Source organism: Arachis duranensis, chromosome 2, assembly GCF_000817695.3.
Source record: "Arachis duranensis cultivar V14167 chromosome 2, aradu.V14167.gnm2.J7QH, whole genome shotgun sequence".
Lineage (NCBI taxonomy): Eukaryota > Viridiplantae > Streptophyta > Magnoliopsida > Fabales > Fabaceae > Arachis > Arachis duranensis.
Window position 1 is genome coordinate 17,691,331 of NC_029773.3, and position 18,044 is coordinate 17,709,374.

General features: G+C 34.6%; 1 protein-coding gene and 1 pseudogene across 1 annotated transcript; one reads left to right on the top strand and one right to left on the bottom strand.

Moving 5' to 3' along the window:
* The window catches only part of LOC127744913 (uncharacterized), a 28,117-nt pseudogene extending 24,136 nt beyond the window's left edge, over window positions 1–3,981 (top strand).
* Window positions 3,982–14,536: 10,555 nt separating this feature from the next.
* On the bottom strand, window positions 14,537–16,905 carry LOC107473856 (acetylornithine deacetylase-like). The gene is made up of 9 exons (XM_052257768.1): window positions 16,749–16,905; window positions 16,613–16,683; window positions 15,997–16,135; window positions 15,853–15,910; window positions 15,741–15,758; window positions 15,423–15,554; window positions 15,157–15,313; window positions 15,019–15,052; window positions 14,537–14,928 (listed from the first exon to the last, which is right to left on the bottom strand). The coding sequence occupies exons 1-9, from the start codon at window positions 16,903–16,905 to the stop codon at window positions 14,822–14,824; spliced, it is 873 nt and encodes a 290-aa protein (XP_052113728.1). The 3' UTR covers window positions 14,537–14,821.
* Between the last annotated feature and the right edge of the window lie 1,139 nt (window positions 16,906–18,044).

Here is an 18,044-nt window from a genome sequence, read left to right on the forward strand (position 1 = left end):
TAGAAAAATTAATGAAACTTTAATTTTGATTTGACACCAATAGCTATAGTAATCTTATTGTTCATCATCATTGTTTAAGGTTAGATCAGATCAGAATGTGGTTCACCTTTTTGTCATTTAAGCTGTAAAGAAGCAAAAGTTCTTGCGCAATGCTCGTTCATTCATTTTCAATTATGATCACAAATCTGGCACTTCATTAGTGCCGTAGAATGCGTATTTCTTGTTCCGGAAAATAGTGCAAAACTGCAAATAAATCATATCACACACACCCCACACATATATATCATACTAGAATCGTATTTTAATACAATTTAATAATAATAATAATAATAATAATAATAATAATAATAATAATAATAATAATAATAATAATTGTTAGGGTTAAAATTGGATTCCTAGACTTCCACTATAAGATAAGTTTCTATTACAAACTAGGTCGATCGCAAGATATATAAAGATAAAAGAAATTTAAAATAAAAAATGAACAACACATAGAAAACAGGTTAACTAGCTATTACTTTTTTCTAGCATTAAGATTTTTATTTGATTCTCAAAATTGAGAATAAAAATCATAGTGCGAATTTTAGAAAATAAGTTGAAGGACAAATGTGAAAGAAGAAGAAGAATAATTGCCAAAATCCTTCTCTATAAATAAGAGGGCTGAAATTAATACAAATATGCATCTCAACCTACTTTAAGCTATATTAAAATTCTGCAGAAGTATTCAATCACACTGAAACCATAGAAAAAGTGGAATGTTTGTACATATGAGTATTGAGTGTTATCGCTTTTCCTTTATTTTCTTTTATTTTCTATTCATTTCCTTATTTCATTTATTTTTCTCCTTTTCGTCATATTTGTTTTAGGTGTTTGCTACGGTATGTTGATAAATTCATACGTACTGATACGTTTAAAATATAGACAAATAACAATAAGACATGTGAAATTTATTTTCCACGTCAGTATTTAATTTTTTTTAAATATATAGTATATCATCACTTTTACTAAAACACCCTTTTAATTAAATAAAAATAAAAAATATTTATTTATTTTCTTCCTTTATATGATTAGACAAAAATATCCTTTTAAATTAATCAAATTTTAGAATTCAATTAATCCTAATTTTATAATTTCAAATAATTGAAACAACAAAACAAAAACACATTAAAAAAATAAAAAATCAAAATTGTTCTTCATCTGTATTAAACATATTAAAAAAATAAAAAACCAAAATTGTTCTTCATCTGGGTTCAGAAACCTTCTCGTTCACGCCTCTGAAGGTTTCAGTCTTCTTCATCGTCATCTCTCCTGTTCCTATCCTCTCTCTCTGTCTCTCTCTGCTCCTCGATCTCTCTCATCTGTCTCTGTGTCGCACGCAAGACGCCATCGTTTTGCTGGGATGCCCTAGCCAATTACCCAACCCAGCAACCTTAGCTCCACACAACGGCTAAACGCGAACCCATCCCTCCCATCACCCTCGAGCTCCTCCTTCCTCTCTCCGTCATCGATCTCATTCCTTCACCTTCGTCCATCTCCTGCCGCCATCGCCGAAAGGAGCTTCGAAGCCACCGTCGTTATCGTGCAGCTCTGTTCCACCATCGTGCAGCTACTGTTTCAGCTTTGAAAGCACCGTCGCGCAGCTCGGTTCCATCGTCGCCGGGCTTGCCTCCTTTTTCCGTTGCACAGCTTTGTTCCATCATCGCCGGCGCTATCTCTGTTCCACCTATCATCCCTTCGGTCGTGCTCTTGTCCCCCTCTTGCTCAGGATCTGCTCTACTCTGTTCTAGGGCTTCTAGCGTCTAAGTAATTTTTTATAACAATTATTGAATTTGTGAACATGTTATGGATTGAATAAGTGTTAATTAATCTGTGAATCTTATTGTTTTTACTGTGAATTACTCCATTGTTAATGATTCTGATAATTTATCGAAGAAGACTGTGTTTAATGAGGATGAGGAAGATAAATGCAAGGAAAGGAATCCGGAAAATAGTTTGAAGAGAAAAGAGAGTAGCGGTGGAGGAAAGTCAATCTTAGAAGAATTGATAAGGGAAGAGGAGAAGAAAAAGGAGAAAATAAATAGGAAGGACTATTGGTTGCGTGAGGGAATCATTATTAAGGTTATGAGCAAGGCCTTGGCAGAGAAGGGGTACTACAAGCAAAAGGGTGTGGTGGAATGATACCTTGAAAACTTCATGTCACCGAAAAACTTTTTCACAGTGGGTTAGCTCATAAAGTATGCTCTTCATTCATATAGTACTACCTTCAACATTTCGCTCAGCTATGCCATTTTCTACTACTATTATTTTTATTTTGATTTTTTTATTTGATGAGTATGATATATAATATTAATAACTCAACAATGAAGTTCTAATTCTTGATTTTGTGAGAGATGTGGTATGTGTGTGTAAGTAAACATAATTATTCCAATTTTACTCATTCTCTACTAAACTATATTCTTGATGACAAAACAAGAGAGAAGAAAAAAGCTTGTCTTAGTTCTGTGACTGTCAAAGTAGATTATAACCAATTCTGTAGTTGCTTTTGTCTTTAGGCCTTACCCCCTGCTGCGTGGCAACTTGACCAAGTATTGACCAATCAATACATTTTTTTTAATTTTAATGTTTTCTGTGACTTCGACTCTTAAGCTTTATAATATTGTAAGTACTGAGTTGTTAACTTGTCTATTATTTTATATTTGGTTTCTTGCAGGCTATAAATCCTCTGGAGCTATCCATGGATGCTCTAAAGAAAATCCAGTCACGATTTTATGAAGACTTTTCACCACATCCACAGGAACAGATCTATGGGTTTGCCACCGCATCAACCATGAAACCAACCCAATGGAGCTGTAAGTTTGTGGGCTCAAATTATTACTTTAGTACTTCTTTTTTAATATAAGATTTTCAATATTCATGATTATATTTTTTACTGTAGATCCTGGAGGTGGAATCAACCAAATTTCAGGGGAATGTACTATTTCAGGAGATGTCAGGTTTATGCTCTAGGAAATTACAATCAATATAGATTTTTATTTTAGGAATGGTTTTGATATGGCATTAGTGATGTTTTTATTTTGTGTGTTGCAGGTTAACCCCATTTTACAAGTAAGCAACATCTTATAATATGGCCAAAGTTATCCTCTTTTTGGAACTTTGGATCCAATTTTTTATTCTTCATTTTACTAGTATATTTCATTTGCAAAGGCTTAATTTTCACGTATGTGTAGCTATTAAGGCTTCCTTTGCATTCTTCTACAGCCTTACTCTAACTTTTGATGAGGCAAATTTTGGAGTAGCTTGTGATCTTAATTTCAGAGGCTACGATGTTTTGTGCAAAGCAACTGAAGAAGTAGTTGGGCATGTGAAGCCTTACTCAATTACTGGAAGTTTGCCACTCATTTGGGAGCTACAGGTGATAATACATTCTCGTTGCTCGGTGAAAATTAAAAATCTTTTCTAATTGTAGGCAGTTAGCACTCAGATCCCTTACTTGAACTCTTATTTTATCTACCGCAGGATGAAGGTTTTGATGTCCAAACTGCTGGATATGGTATGGCCTTCCTAAGAACAAATTTATACACGTTGAATCTTGATGTAGATAAGAAATAAGTTACTCACTTGCGTTTCATGTTACTATTAGGTCTAATGGCTACATACCATGCCTAGAATGAGTACTGCCTTTTTACGGATATGTCTCAAGGGTATCGAGTTTTTGCAAGCATCATCGCTCAATTAGAGGAAGATTGAGACTACTAGTTGAACTTCATTCTAGCATTCCACAGCCTATGAATATGTCATTGCTGCTAAAGCTGAAGGAAGACCTTAAGTGACTCTATATTCATTGTATGTATGAAGTAGAAGTTTGGTGGTATTGATTTCTACACTAGTCTTACGAAAATAGTTGACTTAGTACACTATTATCTAAGTTTTATGTTGTTTTATACTATTACTAATATGTATTTTCTTTTCCTTTTTAGGTGATATATAGTGCTCCATGTGAGAAAATATTTAATTAAAATTTTCAGTTTTATCTACCCAAAATAAATTCCTTTTCTTTATGAAGAATCTTATGAAACATTGTTTAGATGCTTATCTATTTACCTACTTTCTTTTGCGTTTACAGCTTGACTTTTACAAGCACCTAACTTGTATGTCTTTTTGTCTCTTATTTAGCACAGTCAACATTGGGGTAAAGCCTTAAAGGATATATACTACCCCACTACGTCACATGTTGAATTATTCACCCCATGATAGCTAGTGGTTCAAATAAAACGTTCCATGGATAATTTAAATGGAACAGTAAATGTGCTATTTGTTTCACCAAACATTTTCCCCCATTTTATTGGAAAACATTCATAACTGAACAATTTTGTAATCAGAACTTGCTTATTCTGTATGTAAGAGATATCAACTAACATAATTATACAACTTTTCTTTACAAGATTAACAACTCTAATACATATACAATTTTTCATCAAGCTGTGTCAGCCATGGATGGTATTTCAAAATCTACTTGGAATATCTTTCTTCTGATTTGAGTTGTTGGATTCTTTGCCATAGTCTACGCCGGTGGTCATGAAATTTCCAAAGGCCATGTCCTAATATAACCGTTGAATATATGCCATGTGTGATAATGAGAGCTAGAATGTTATTTGTCTATCACATAACTATTGCCAATTAGTTTATCCTTGAAAATCTTACACAAAACAAAAAAATATTTTCAAAAGATTATATAAAATGTAAAGCTAAGAAATTACTTGAATCCATTCAAAACCCAAGTAGAGGGCAAGAATTTCTTCAAGAAGAGGGGAATATATATTTTTCATTTGGCGCTTCTCATACCATGCTGCAAACCGAAAGCAAACAGTGCAATTAGACTCATGAAATAGATATAATAAGTAGAAACTGCTTAATCAATGACTAGTATATATTATATCATAGAGAAACTTTATAAGTTTATGACTTTATTTCACCACTTTCTGAACCAAATGAAACTTTGTTCAATCTATGAATCTATGAACTGATTCTAATGCTTTGCTGCAGGGATAAGTAATTGAACCTTCAAACAGCTTTTTCAAATCTTGACGGCCCAAGCGAGATTGCAAAATAGGTGCCATAACATAAGTGGGATCTGAAAGAAGTAAACAAATAAGTAAGAGATTGTTAAGCAAGCTTAAAAACAAAATAAGTCAATACAAAGGGAAAACATGTTGAAGGGCAATAAGAAGACGACCTTTGGGCGAGGCAGCCACATAATAGAGAGAACCAGTAAGAACAGTTGTGAGTAAAATGAGTTATGAGCTTATTAGTGCATAAGAATGTTAAAACAGTTTTTAAAACTTAAAAAAATTATAATAAAGTTTTCCAGAGAGAGAAGACAAGAATTCAACCATTCTCACAATGGCACCACTGAAGGATATCCTTAAATATGTTGGCTGGTTTATAGATTTAGTAGTTGTATAGTTATATTGTTTCTAGGGAATATAATAAAGCGACCAATTTTCTAGATCAGCAACATAATAGATATGTCACAAAATTTGATACCTTCTATCTACCAATATGCAACAATACAAAGGCTTTGGGATCAAAGGCATACAGATCACTATGACTTAGTGAGGAATATGAAAGAATATATTCACACATCAACAAACAAAATTACTAGGATCAACAAACAAAATTTTGATACCCAATTTAAAAAAGAAACTAAAAAGTTAATTCCTAAAGTGGGTCACAAGATTTACATCCTTAATCATCACAGGACCAATCTCAGAGAGAAGGTCCAAGCATGGTGGTAGAATCTCTTTCGAAGCATGGATTGAGCCATACTAAACCAATAGGAGCAGTTTTAACATGGCAGGAGCAATTTTACCATGGCAAGTTTTCATCTTCCACTAAATGAACAATTTATTAAATCAACCACAGCAAAACACAATATAGCAATCCAAAGGTAGAGAACAACACCAAAACAATAATTTATCAAATTAACAAGTTAATAAGATCAATTAAAACTGAAAATCAAAATAACAAGAACAATTAACATTTTAAACTATAGCAAACTAACAACAAATAAGAACTAGAAAACATACTAACCATGAAAACAACAATAAAAAAACAATAACTGAATAATTAATACAAGAAAGAACAAGAAGAAGGAAAAAAATCACCCTAGGATAGAGCAGTTTTGAAATTCAAACAGTACAAGGAAAGGGAAGAGTTTTAAATCGCGATGGAGGTGGCTGAATGGAGGCAAACAATGGTGGAACGGTGACTGAAAGGCCACGGAACAGAGGCTGAACAGAGGCTCGAACACGCGACGGAGAGGATTGAACAGAGGTCTAAGCATCTCGAACAAGGGTTGGCCAAAAAGGGGAGAACAAGGGTTGGCTAAAACCAGACACAGAAGCTTGGCCAAAAAGGAGGCGGATGCGCGGCGAACAAGGGCGACGTTGCGCCGAAGCTGTAGCAGCGGCGGTGGCTAGGGGTGTGCAAAAAAAAAAAATCAAAATGTGGTTAACCGGTTAAAAAACCATAACCACATTTTGGTTAACCAGTTTAATAAAATAATTTTAAAAACCATATCCATATTTTTTAAAATAGGTTATCCAATACCAAATAAAAAAACCGGTTTTTAATCGGTTAACCAAAACTAAACCCAAATTAAAATAAAACCTAATTTCACTTCTTCTCCTCTTCGACAAATCCTCTTCAACGAAACCAAATCCACTCTTCACCACCGTCAACATTTCTTCTTCTCTACCTCTCGTCGGAGCTCGCCGATGGTTCATCGGCCTCTACCTCTTCGAGTCCTCAGTCTTCACTTTGGTTCGAGACTCTGTCTCTCTGCCTCGATCTCCCATTCGCGACTTTGTCTTCTCTCTTTTTCGGTTCTCTTCTTCTTTCGTTGGTGGCTTGCTGGAGCTCATGCTCATCAATTGAGGTAAGCCTCCTCCTTGCCCTTGGTTCTGAGTTTTGAGTTTTATCTGGGTTATTTGTTATCTGGGTTTTTTCTATTTTGTTGATTTGTTCTGTTTTGTTCCTTCATGAGTATACTAACTTCTTCACTTCAATGGATTGAATGTGCAGATTTTAAAATCTCTCAATACTGAACATTTGAACTCTCTGTTTCAATGGATCCTACTGTAAGTTTCTTCTTCACTGTGGTTCACTTTTTGTTGAAAAATATCTAATTAAACTAAGTAGTAGTTGAATCCTTGATGAACTGACTGTCATGCTCATTTATTATTTTTTTAGTTCATTCATGTACCATAATATATATAGTATATATGTAGCGCTAGTTGTTTGTATACGGCGTATGAATTTTCAAATTGAACCTCCCAAAACTTGATTTCATAAAAAATCTACTTGCTGATTTAAGCCAATATGTAAGTGTTCTATATATATATATATATATAACAGAATATGGTTACAGAGGCTAACTATAATCACTAACTAACTAACCAATAAAACCAACAACCAATCTCTTAATCTCTTATAGGAATTAGAATTAGATAGACTAGTAGTTGAAGTTGCAGGGATGAATGATGAATTTGAACAATGCTGTATAAGAGAGATAGTAAGAACACTTCAAATGGTGACATTGATTCAAGAACTTTAGTAAGAAGTGTATTAACTGTGGTTCAATTAGCAATCATATGAAAAATCATTATTTAGTTGAAGAAAACTAACTTATCTTATACATGTTTCCGGCTTTGTTGTTCTGATTTTTGTTGTAAATAGAATTTTGTTATGAAAAAATCATTAACTGTGTTCTGCCTTGGCCTTCTTTTTCTTATCATTATTTACTGCCTTGAATCTCTCCCTCTAGCAAGTAGCCAAGTAGAAACTATAGTATAGGCAATGGAAACAACTCAAGATCTTAGGACTTAGGAGTGCTTGCTTTCACTAGTCCCCACCTTAATTTGTCCACAAAATCCTATTTCTGGATTAGAAGTAGCCATCTGTTTTGTTCCTGAATTTCCAGAAAAGTATACTTGGTTGCTTGAATGAAGAAAAAAAGAAAAGCTTTGCTTGTTATGGTCTTATGAGGAAAATGAAGAGATAGATCAATGTAGTGATTAGCAAAAAAACACAATAACAAGAGATGATTTCAACAGTATTTTAGAATGCGGGCCCTTGGTGCGATGTGATGTTTTTATTTCAGTGACAAAAGTGATATTTATCAGCAATTTCTTGCAATGAGTAAGAAAGAAACTAAAGTGTAAGTGTCAAACTAGGAGTTGCTTTTTGGATGCTTTGGTTTTCTGCGGAGGCTTGCTTTTATTTTAAACTTGTTTGGGTTAAAAAGAAGGGAAAGAAAACAAGCAAAGCGTTCTTCCATTCCTTTTCTATGTGCTGGTTAACATTTTTATCATTATTAAGATGAAAAGATGGATGGAAAGTGAGTTAAGGAGTTTTTTCTTTATGTTCTACCAATCTAATTATTACACATTTCTCTTTTACAAGTTTTGGCTAATAGCCTCTCCTTTCATATTATGTAAGAAGCTAATGTTATATGAATTAATTTATTTTTGGTGCTAGTATACTATATGGATATTTACATTTTAATTTATATATATTTACAGATTTAATATTGTTAAAGTATTTAATAATTAGATTTTATGGCTTTTTATTCAGAATGAGGTAGCCGATCGTGATGTTCCCATTTCAGAGTCTGCAGAGCATTCGACTTCTACATTATCTCCTTTCCCAACCACATCATCTGAGCGCAAAAATCGATCAATAGTTTGGGAGCACTTCAAGAAAACCCCTGATGATGAAAGTAAGGCTCAATGTCAACAATGTTTAAAAGTGATCAAGTGTGGGAATGGAACAAGTGCAATGAGATCACATTTAAAGATTTGCATAAGCAATCCCGGTTTAGATAGAGGCAAACGACAGAAAACATGCACATCGCCTAGCCCAGAAGCACAAGTGGGTAGGTTTGATGCAGAATATGCTCGGGAAAAATTGATATCAATGTTTGTTCACGAGGAGCTTCCTTTTTGATTTGTAGAAAGTCAAGGTTTTAAAGAATATTCAGCGGCCTTGCAACCAGGATTCAATACTCTTTCACGTTTTACATTGGCACGTGACATCTTGGTGCTCCATGAAACAAAGAAGGTTCAACTTCAAAAATACTTTTCCAAATATGGAGGAAGAGTTTGTCTTACAACTGATAACTGGAGTTCATGTCAGAATATGGCGTATATGTGTTTGACTGCTCATTTCATCGATGTGGACTGGAAGTTGCAAAAGAAAATACTTAATTTTTGCCAAGTCACCAGCCACACGGGAGAGATTATGGCTCAAAATGTTGAAGCTTGCTTGAATAGCTGGAAGTTGAACAAGATCTTGAGTTTGACAGTTGATAATGCATCGTCTAACGATGTAGGAGTTATGTATTTACAAAGAAGAGTAAATTCTTGGAAGAGTTCAGTTTTGAATGTTGAGTATCTCCATATGCGATGTTGTGTGCATATTTTAAACCTGATTGTGAAGGATGGATTGAAGGAGATTGATGATTCGGTCGCTAAAATTCGAGATGCTGTGAAGTATGTCAGATCTTCAAATTCAAGATTAATTAGGTTTAAGGCATGTATTGCACAAGAGAATATTCCACATAAGACTCTTGTTTGCCTAGATGTTGAAACGCGATGGAATTCTACATACTTAATGTTAGTAGCAGCCTTAAAGCATCAAAAGGCATTTGAGCTATTAGAGATGCAAGACAAAAAATAGGATGTAAGTGCATAATTAAACTGCTATCTCTAGCATACTTTAATTCCTAATATATTTATTATTTACCACATAGGTGTTGGATTTGGTGGCTACTATGCTAATCATGCAGGAAAAAGAAATAGGATGTCAAACACACTGGTATTTGCCAGCTGTGTTTTCGGTACGCAATGTTTTTTTCAGGCTTGTTACCATTTTTATTTATTTTATCTTATTACTTAATTGGTGTCACTGATTTAGCCCCTAACTATTAAATTCAGCAATTCATACTGCAATGTGATACCAAAATTGAAGTTCTGTTGAAATATTATCAAAAAGAATTTATGGAAAAAGTTGATGAAGGTCTAAAAAAGGTATATGATTTATTGTATTTTTAATTTTTTTATTATTTAGTGGCATTTATCTTTATGAACTGATCTATACTTTTTATTTTTTTTTTAAAAAATTGTATCTAGTAATATTCTAATACGTGAAAGTTGGTACTAGATTTTTTTACCTATCAACGAGAACAACACACATTGGTATCTGGTTGTTTTTGCTTTGTGCAATCATCAAACAATTCTGCTAAACGCCCTATCGATTGCTACAGATAAAGAACAAAAGAGATCGAGTATAGTAAAGCTGGTAAATTAACTTTTCCCATTTTCACTTTTATGACATTTTTTTTAGGTTTCAAATATCGTCCTTTATTTAATTTTTTTCCTATATAAATAGGCAAAATATTTGGAAGATATGCTCAAGTATGACTCGTTCTATAAATACAACACTCCGTTCAGGCAAAGGACACTTGATTTTGCTTTTGTGGATATGCTAAAAACAGGAGAACAAGCTCCTGGCTCGTAAGGAATATCTGTATTTGTGTTTTCCTCTTTCAAATTTTTATCTGCATAAGCTAACCGCGTCTTATTTAACACAGTAATGATTGTGGGGTATGGGTGGCAACCTGGATGACAAACTACAGGAAGACGTATAGCTATACAATAAATGTAATTTTCTTTTGCTAAAAAAAAATAGTACTTCAATTGCTAATGTGTATGGTTTTGTTGGTAACCTAAAATATTTATATTTTTCAGGTTAATGATGGTACAAGGATGCGACTTGCGTTGGATTTGATTCTAAGACCCCACAACTTGATGCTGCGTAATGTGATTGAATCTGCTACCAGGTATTACAATAAGTATAAACAAAAGGAGTCAAACAAAAATTAAATAATAGTAATTGTCATGTAGTCATGTTTATATTATATTAACTAATAAGACTTGTTAGTTTCATCTCTTTTACTTAAAAAATTATTATGCACTATATTTTTAATGGACTCTTGTTGAAAATTAATGTTTCTGTCTTTCGTTCGATTTTAGTTGAATTTAGGTGAAGCTTAATTTTCACTCTAGCATTTTGATTCCTTGAACCACTTCTGTGTTGTAAGCTTAATTGAAAATTTGATACTAAAATATATTAAGCATTTTAAAATAAAAACATGAGAGAATGGTTATAATCTATCTTCTGAAAATCGGTTCGGACCGGCCGGTTGAACCATGAACCGCTACAAAAAACAACTCGGACAAATGTTAAAACCTCAAATTTCAAAAACCGCAATTGAACCATCGAATCGGCCAAGAAATGGTCGGTCGAACCGAACCATCACCAGGCCGGATTTTTGGAATTAGGGAAAAATGCAAAGTTTTGAAAATGGTTCGAACCGACTGGTCAAACCGGTCAAATCGTGAACCGAGGGAAAAAGCGATTTGGACCAAGATTCTGAAAACCCGTTTGAACTGGTCAGTCGAACCGTGAATGGTATAAAAAACAAATCGGTCATATATCAAAACTGAAAGATTCAGAAACCGTCGTTGGACCGTTGAACCGGTCGAGAACCGGTCATTCGAACCGAACCGAGACCCGACCGATTTTCTAAAATTTGCTCAAAACGGTGTTGTTGGTTAGAGGAACCCTAACCAGTAACCAGGCGCAGCACCTTCTTGGCCTCTCCTCTTTCACAGTCTCACTCAGCCACTCTCCTCCGGAAATGGATCCTCTCCATTTTTTTTCACTGGAGAGAATAAAGTGTGATCTCTCATCTTTAATTCTATAAATGGGACCAAAAATTAATAAGAGACAGAGAACAATGAATGGTGAGATCACACACTGGACATTATCCAATTTTTTTTCCACTGGAGAGGATCCACTCCCCTCTCCTCTTTCCTCTCATCGAGCTCCTCCTCACTCCCTCACTTCCCTCTCTCTAGCCTCTGAACGAACACACTGAAGAACGTAGAGAAGACAGAAGAGAACTCGAATGCAGCTTGGACGAAGCACCGAAGCAGCCATCTCTCGTCGCCATTCCTAACGTCCAGCCACTGCTTCTGCTATAGCTTCGGCGCAACGTCGCCATTGTTCACTGCGTATCCGCCTCCTTTTTGGCCAAGCTTCTGCGTCTGTTTTTTGGCCAACCCTTGTTCTACCCTTTTTGGCCAACACTTGTTCGAGCTGCTTAGCCCTCTGTTCAGTCCTCTACGCCGCGTGTTCGAGCCTCTGTTTAGCCTTTGTTCCGCGGCCTTTCAGCCACCGTTCCGCCATTGTCGGCCTCCATTCAGCCATCTCCGTCGCGATTTAAATCTCCTCCCTTTTCCCTGTACTATTTGAATTTCAGAACTGCTCTATCCTAGGGTGATTTTTTTCCTTCTTCTTGTTTTTTCTTGTATTAATTATTCAGTTATTGTTTTTTTATTATTGTTTTCATGGTTAGTATGTTTTCTAGTTCTTATTTTGTTGTTTGTTTGCTGTAGTTTAAAATGTTAATTGTACTTGTTATTTTGATTTTTAGTTTTAATTGATCTTATTAACTTATTAATTTGATAAATTATTATTTTGGTGTTGTTCTCTACCTTTTGATTGTTATATTGTGTTTTACTGTGGTTGATTTAATAAATTGTTCATTGAGTGGAAGATGAAAACTTGCCATGATAAAATTACTCCTGCCATGTTAAAACTACTCCTATTGGTTTAGTATGGCTCAATCCATGCTTCCAAAGAGATTCTACCACCATGCTTGGACCTTCTCTCTGAGGTTGGTCCTGTGATGATTAAGGATGTAAATCTTGTGACCCACTTTAGGAATTAACTTTAGTTTCTTTTTTAAATTGGGTGTCAAAATTTTGTTTGTTGATCCTAGTAATTTTGTTTGTTGATGTGTGAATATATTCTTTTATATTCCTCACTAAGTCATAGTGATCTGTATGCCTTTGATCCCATAGCCTTTGTATTGTTGCATATTGGTAGATAGAAGGTATCAAATTTTGTGACATATCTATTATGTTGAAGATCTAGAAAATTGATCGCTTTATTGTATTCCCTAGAAACAATACAACTATACAACTACTAAACCTATAAACCAGCCAACATATTTAAGGATATCCTTCAGTGGTGCCAATGTGAGAATGGTTGAATTCTTGTCTTCTCTCTCTGGAAAACTTTATTATAATTTTTTTAAGTTTTAAAAACTGTTTTAACATTCTTATGCACTAATAAGCTCATAGCTCATTTTACTCACAGTTGTTCTTACTGGTTCTCTCCATTATGTGGCTGCCTCGCCCAAAGGTCCTCTTCTTATTACCCTTCAACATGTTTTTCCTTTGTATTGACTTCTTTTGTTTTTAAGCTTGCTTAACGATCTCTTGCTTATTTGTTTACTTCTTTCAGATCCCACTTATGTTGTGGCACCTGTTTTGCAATCTCGCTCGGGCCGTCAAGATTTGAAAAAGTTGTTTCAAGGTTCAATTACTTATCCCTGCAGCAAAGCATTAGAATCAGTTCATAGATTCATAGATTGAACAAAGTTTTATTTGGTTCAGAAAGTGGTGGAATAAATTCATAAACTTATAAATTTTCTCTATTATATAATATCTACTAGTCATTGATTAAGCAATTTTTTCTTATTATATCTGTTTCATGAGTCTGATTGCACTGTCTGCTTTCGGTATGCAGCATGGTATGAGAAGTGCCAAATAAAAAAGATATATTCCCCTCTTCTTGAAGGACTTCTTGCCCTCTACTTGGGTTTTGAATGGATTCAAGTAATCTTCTTAGCTTTACATTTTATATAATCTTTTGAAAATATTTTTCTGTTTTGTGTAAGATTGTCAAGGATAAACTAATTGGCAATGGTTATGTAACAGACAAATAACATTCTAGCTCCCATTATCACACATGGCATATACTCAATGGTTATATTGGGACATGGTCTTTGGAAAATTCATGACCACTAGCGTAGACTACGGCAAAGAATCCAACAGCTCAAATCAGAAGAAAGATATTCCAAGTAGATTTTGAAATACCATCCATGGCTGACACAACTTGATGAAAAATTGTATATGTATTAGAGTTGTTAATCTTGTAAAGGAAAATTGTATAATTGTGTTAGTTGAGATCTCTTACATACAGAATAAACAAGTTCTGATTACAAAATTTTCCAGTTATGAATATTTTCCAATAAAATGGGGGAAAATGTTTGGTGAAACAAATAGCACATTTACTGTTCCATTTAAATTATCCATGGAACGTTTTATTTGAACCACTAGCTATCATGGGGTGAATAATTCAACATGTGACGTAGTGGGGTAGTATATATCCTTTATGGCTTTACCCCAATGTTGACCGGGCTAAATGAGAGACAAAAAAAGACATACAAGTTAGGTGCTGGTTAAAGTCAAGCTGTAAATGCAAAAGAAAGTAGGTAAATAGATAAGCATCTAAACAATGTTACATAAGATTCTTCATAAAGAAAAGGAATTTATTTTGGGTAGATAAAACTGAAAATTTTAATTAAACATTTTCTCACATGGAGCATTATATATCACCCAAAAAGGAAAAGAAAATACATATTAGTAATAGTATAAAACAACATATAACTTAGATAATAGTGTACTAAGTCAACTATTTTCGTAAGACTAGTGTAGAAATCAATACCACCAAACTTCTAATTCATACATACAATAAATACAGAGTCACTTAAGGACTTCCTTCAGCTTTAGCAACAATGACATATTCATAGGCTGTGGAATGCTAGAATGAAGTTCAACTAGTAGTCTCAATCTTCCTCTAATTGAGCGATGATGCTTGCAAAAATTCGATACCCTTGAGACATATCCGTAAAAAGGCAGTACTCATTCTGGGCATGGTATGTATCCATTAGACCTAATAGTAACATGAAACGCAAGTGAGTAACTTATTTCTTATCTACATCAAGATTCAACGTGTATAAATTTGTTCTTAGGAAGGCCATACCATATCCAGCAGTTTGGACATCAAAACCTTCATCCTGCGGTAGAAAAAATAAGAGTTCAAGTAAGGGATCTGAGTGCTAACTGCCTACAACTAGAAAAGATTTTTAATTTTCGCCGAGCAACGAGAATGTATTGTCACCTGTAGCTCCCGAATGAGTGGAAAACTTCCAGTAATTAAGTAAGGCTTCACATGCCCAACTACTTCTTCAGTTGCTTTGCACAAAATATGGTAGCCTCTGAAATTAAGATCACAAGCTACTCTAGAATTTGCCTCATCAAAAGTTAGAGTAAGGGTGTAGAAGAATACAAAGGAAGCCTTAATAGCTACACATACGTGAAAATTAAAAATCAAGGGATCCAAACCTTAATAGCTATATGTAGTGGAGGATAAATAAGTCAAAACTTCCCCTTAAGTCATCATCAGGCAAGACATATTTTGAAACAGGACCCCGTGTTTCTAGCTTATGTATGTTGAGATTAATGTTGTCCACATATTCTTGCAGCTTTGTCACTACATCCTTCACTACATCCTTCACACTGAACAAAGTATTAGACCACAGGATATGCTTGAAAAATCATTGAAATCTCTGATTCTCACATGTTTTCTTCTACCTTTACGAAATTACTTTGCAAATGAAATATACTAGTAAACGAAGAATAAAAAATTGGATCCAAAGTTCCAAAAAGAGGACAACTTTGGCCATATTATAAGATGTTGCTTACTTGTAAAATGGGGTTAACCTGCAACACACAAAATAAAAACATCACTAATGCCATATCAAAACCATTCCTAAAAGAAAAATCTAGATTGATTGTAATTTCCTAGAGCATAAACCTGACATCTCCTGAAATAGTACATTTCCCTAGAATTTGGTTGATTCCACCTCCAGGATCTACAGTAGAAAATATAATCATGAATATTGAAGATCTTATATTAAAAAAGAAGTACTAAAGTAATAATTTGGGCCCATAAACTTACAGCTCCATTGGGTTGGTTTCATGGTTGATGCGGTGGCAAACCCATAGATCTGTTCCTGTGGATGTGGTGGAAAGTCTTCATAAAATTGTGATTGGATTTTCTTTAGAGCATCCATGAATAGCTCCAGAGGATTTATAGCCTGCAAGAAACCAAATATAAAATAATAGACAAGTTAACAACGCAGTACTTACAATATTATAAAGCTTAAGAGTTGAAGTCACAGAAAACATTAAAATTAAAAAAAAATGTATTGATTGGTCAATACTTGGTCAAGTTGCCACGCAGCAGGGGGTAAGGCCTAAAGACAAAAGCAACTATAGAATTGGTTATAATCTACTTTGACAGTCACAGAACTAAGACAAGCTTTTTTCTTCTCTCTTGTTTTGTCATCAAGAATACAGTTTAGTAGAGAAGGAGTAAAATTGGAATAATTATGTTTACTTACACACACATACCACATCTCTCACAAAATCAAGAATTAGAACTTTATTGTTGAGTTATTAATATTATATATCATACTCATCAAATAAAAAAACCAAAATAAAAATAATAGTAGTAGAAAATGCCATAGTCGAGCGAAATGTTGAAGGTAGTACTATATGAATGAAGAGCATACTTTATGAGCTAACCCACTGTGAAAGAGTTTTCCGGTGACATGAAGTTTCCAATGTATCATTCCACCACACCCTTTTGCTTATAGTACCCCTTCTCTGCCAAGGCCTTGCCCATAACCTTAACAATTATTCCCTCACGCAACCAATGGTCTTTCCTGTTTATTTTCTCCTTTTTCTTCTCTTCCCTTATCAATTCTTCCAAGGTTGACTTTCCTCCACCGCCACTCTCTTTTCTCTTCAAACTATTTCCCGGATTCCTTTCCTTGTATTTATCTTCCTCATCCTCATCAAACATAGCCTTCTTCGATAAATTATCAGAATAATTAACAATGGAGTAATTCACAGTAAAAATAATAAGATTCACAGATTAATTAACACTTATTCAACCCATAACAAGTTCACAAATTAACTAACAACAATTATTCAATAATTGTTATAAAAAATTACCTAGAAGCTAGAAGCCCTAGAACAGAGTAGGGCAGATCCTGAGCAAGAGGGGGACAAGGGAACGACTGAAGGGATGACAGGTGGAACAGAGATAGCGCCGGCGATGATGGAACAGAGCTGCGTGATGAGCGGATAATTTATACGCTTTTTAGCATTGTTTTTAGTATGTTTTTAGTATGATCTAGTTAGTTTTTAGTATATTTTTATTAGTTTTTTAGTTAAAATTCACTTTTCTGGACTTTACTATGAGTTTGTGTGTTTTTCTGTGATTTCAGGTATTTTCTGGCTGAAATTGAGGGTTCTGAGCAAAAATCTGATTCAGAGACTGAAAAGGACTGCAGATGCTGTTGGATTCTGACCTCCCTGCACTCGAAGTGTATTTTCTGGAGCTACAGAAGCTCAATTTGCGCGCTCTCAATGGCATTGGAAAGTAGACATCCTGGGCTTTCCAGCAATGTATAATAGTCCATACTTTGCCCGAGATTTGATGGCCCAAACCGGCGTGGCAAAACAGCCTCAGAAATTCCAGCGTTTAACGCTGGAACTGGCATAAAACTTGGAGTTAAACGCCCAAACTGGCATGAAAGCTGGCGTTTAACTCCAGAAAAGGTCTCTACACGAAAATGCTTCATTGCTCAGCCCAAGCACACACCAAGTGGACCCAGAAGTGGATTTTTACGTCATTTACTCATTTCTGTATACCCTAGGTTACTAGTTTACTATTAATAGGATCTTTTGACATTGTATCTGTACCTCATGACACTTTACACGTTTCTTTGTGTACTTCCTAAGGCATGAGTCTCTAAACCCCATGGTTGGGGGTGAGGAGCTCTGCTGTGTCTTGATGGATTAATGCAATTACTACTGTTTCTTATTCAATCATGCTTGCTTCCATTCTAAGATAATACTTGTTCTTAACCCAGATGAATGTGATGATCCGTGACAATCATCATCACTCTCAACTATGAACGCGTGCCTGACAACCAC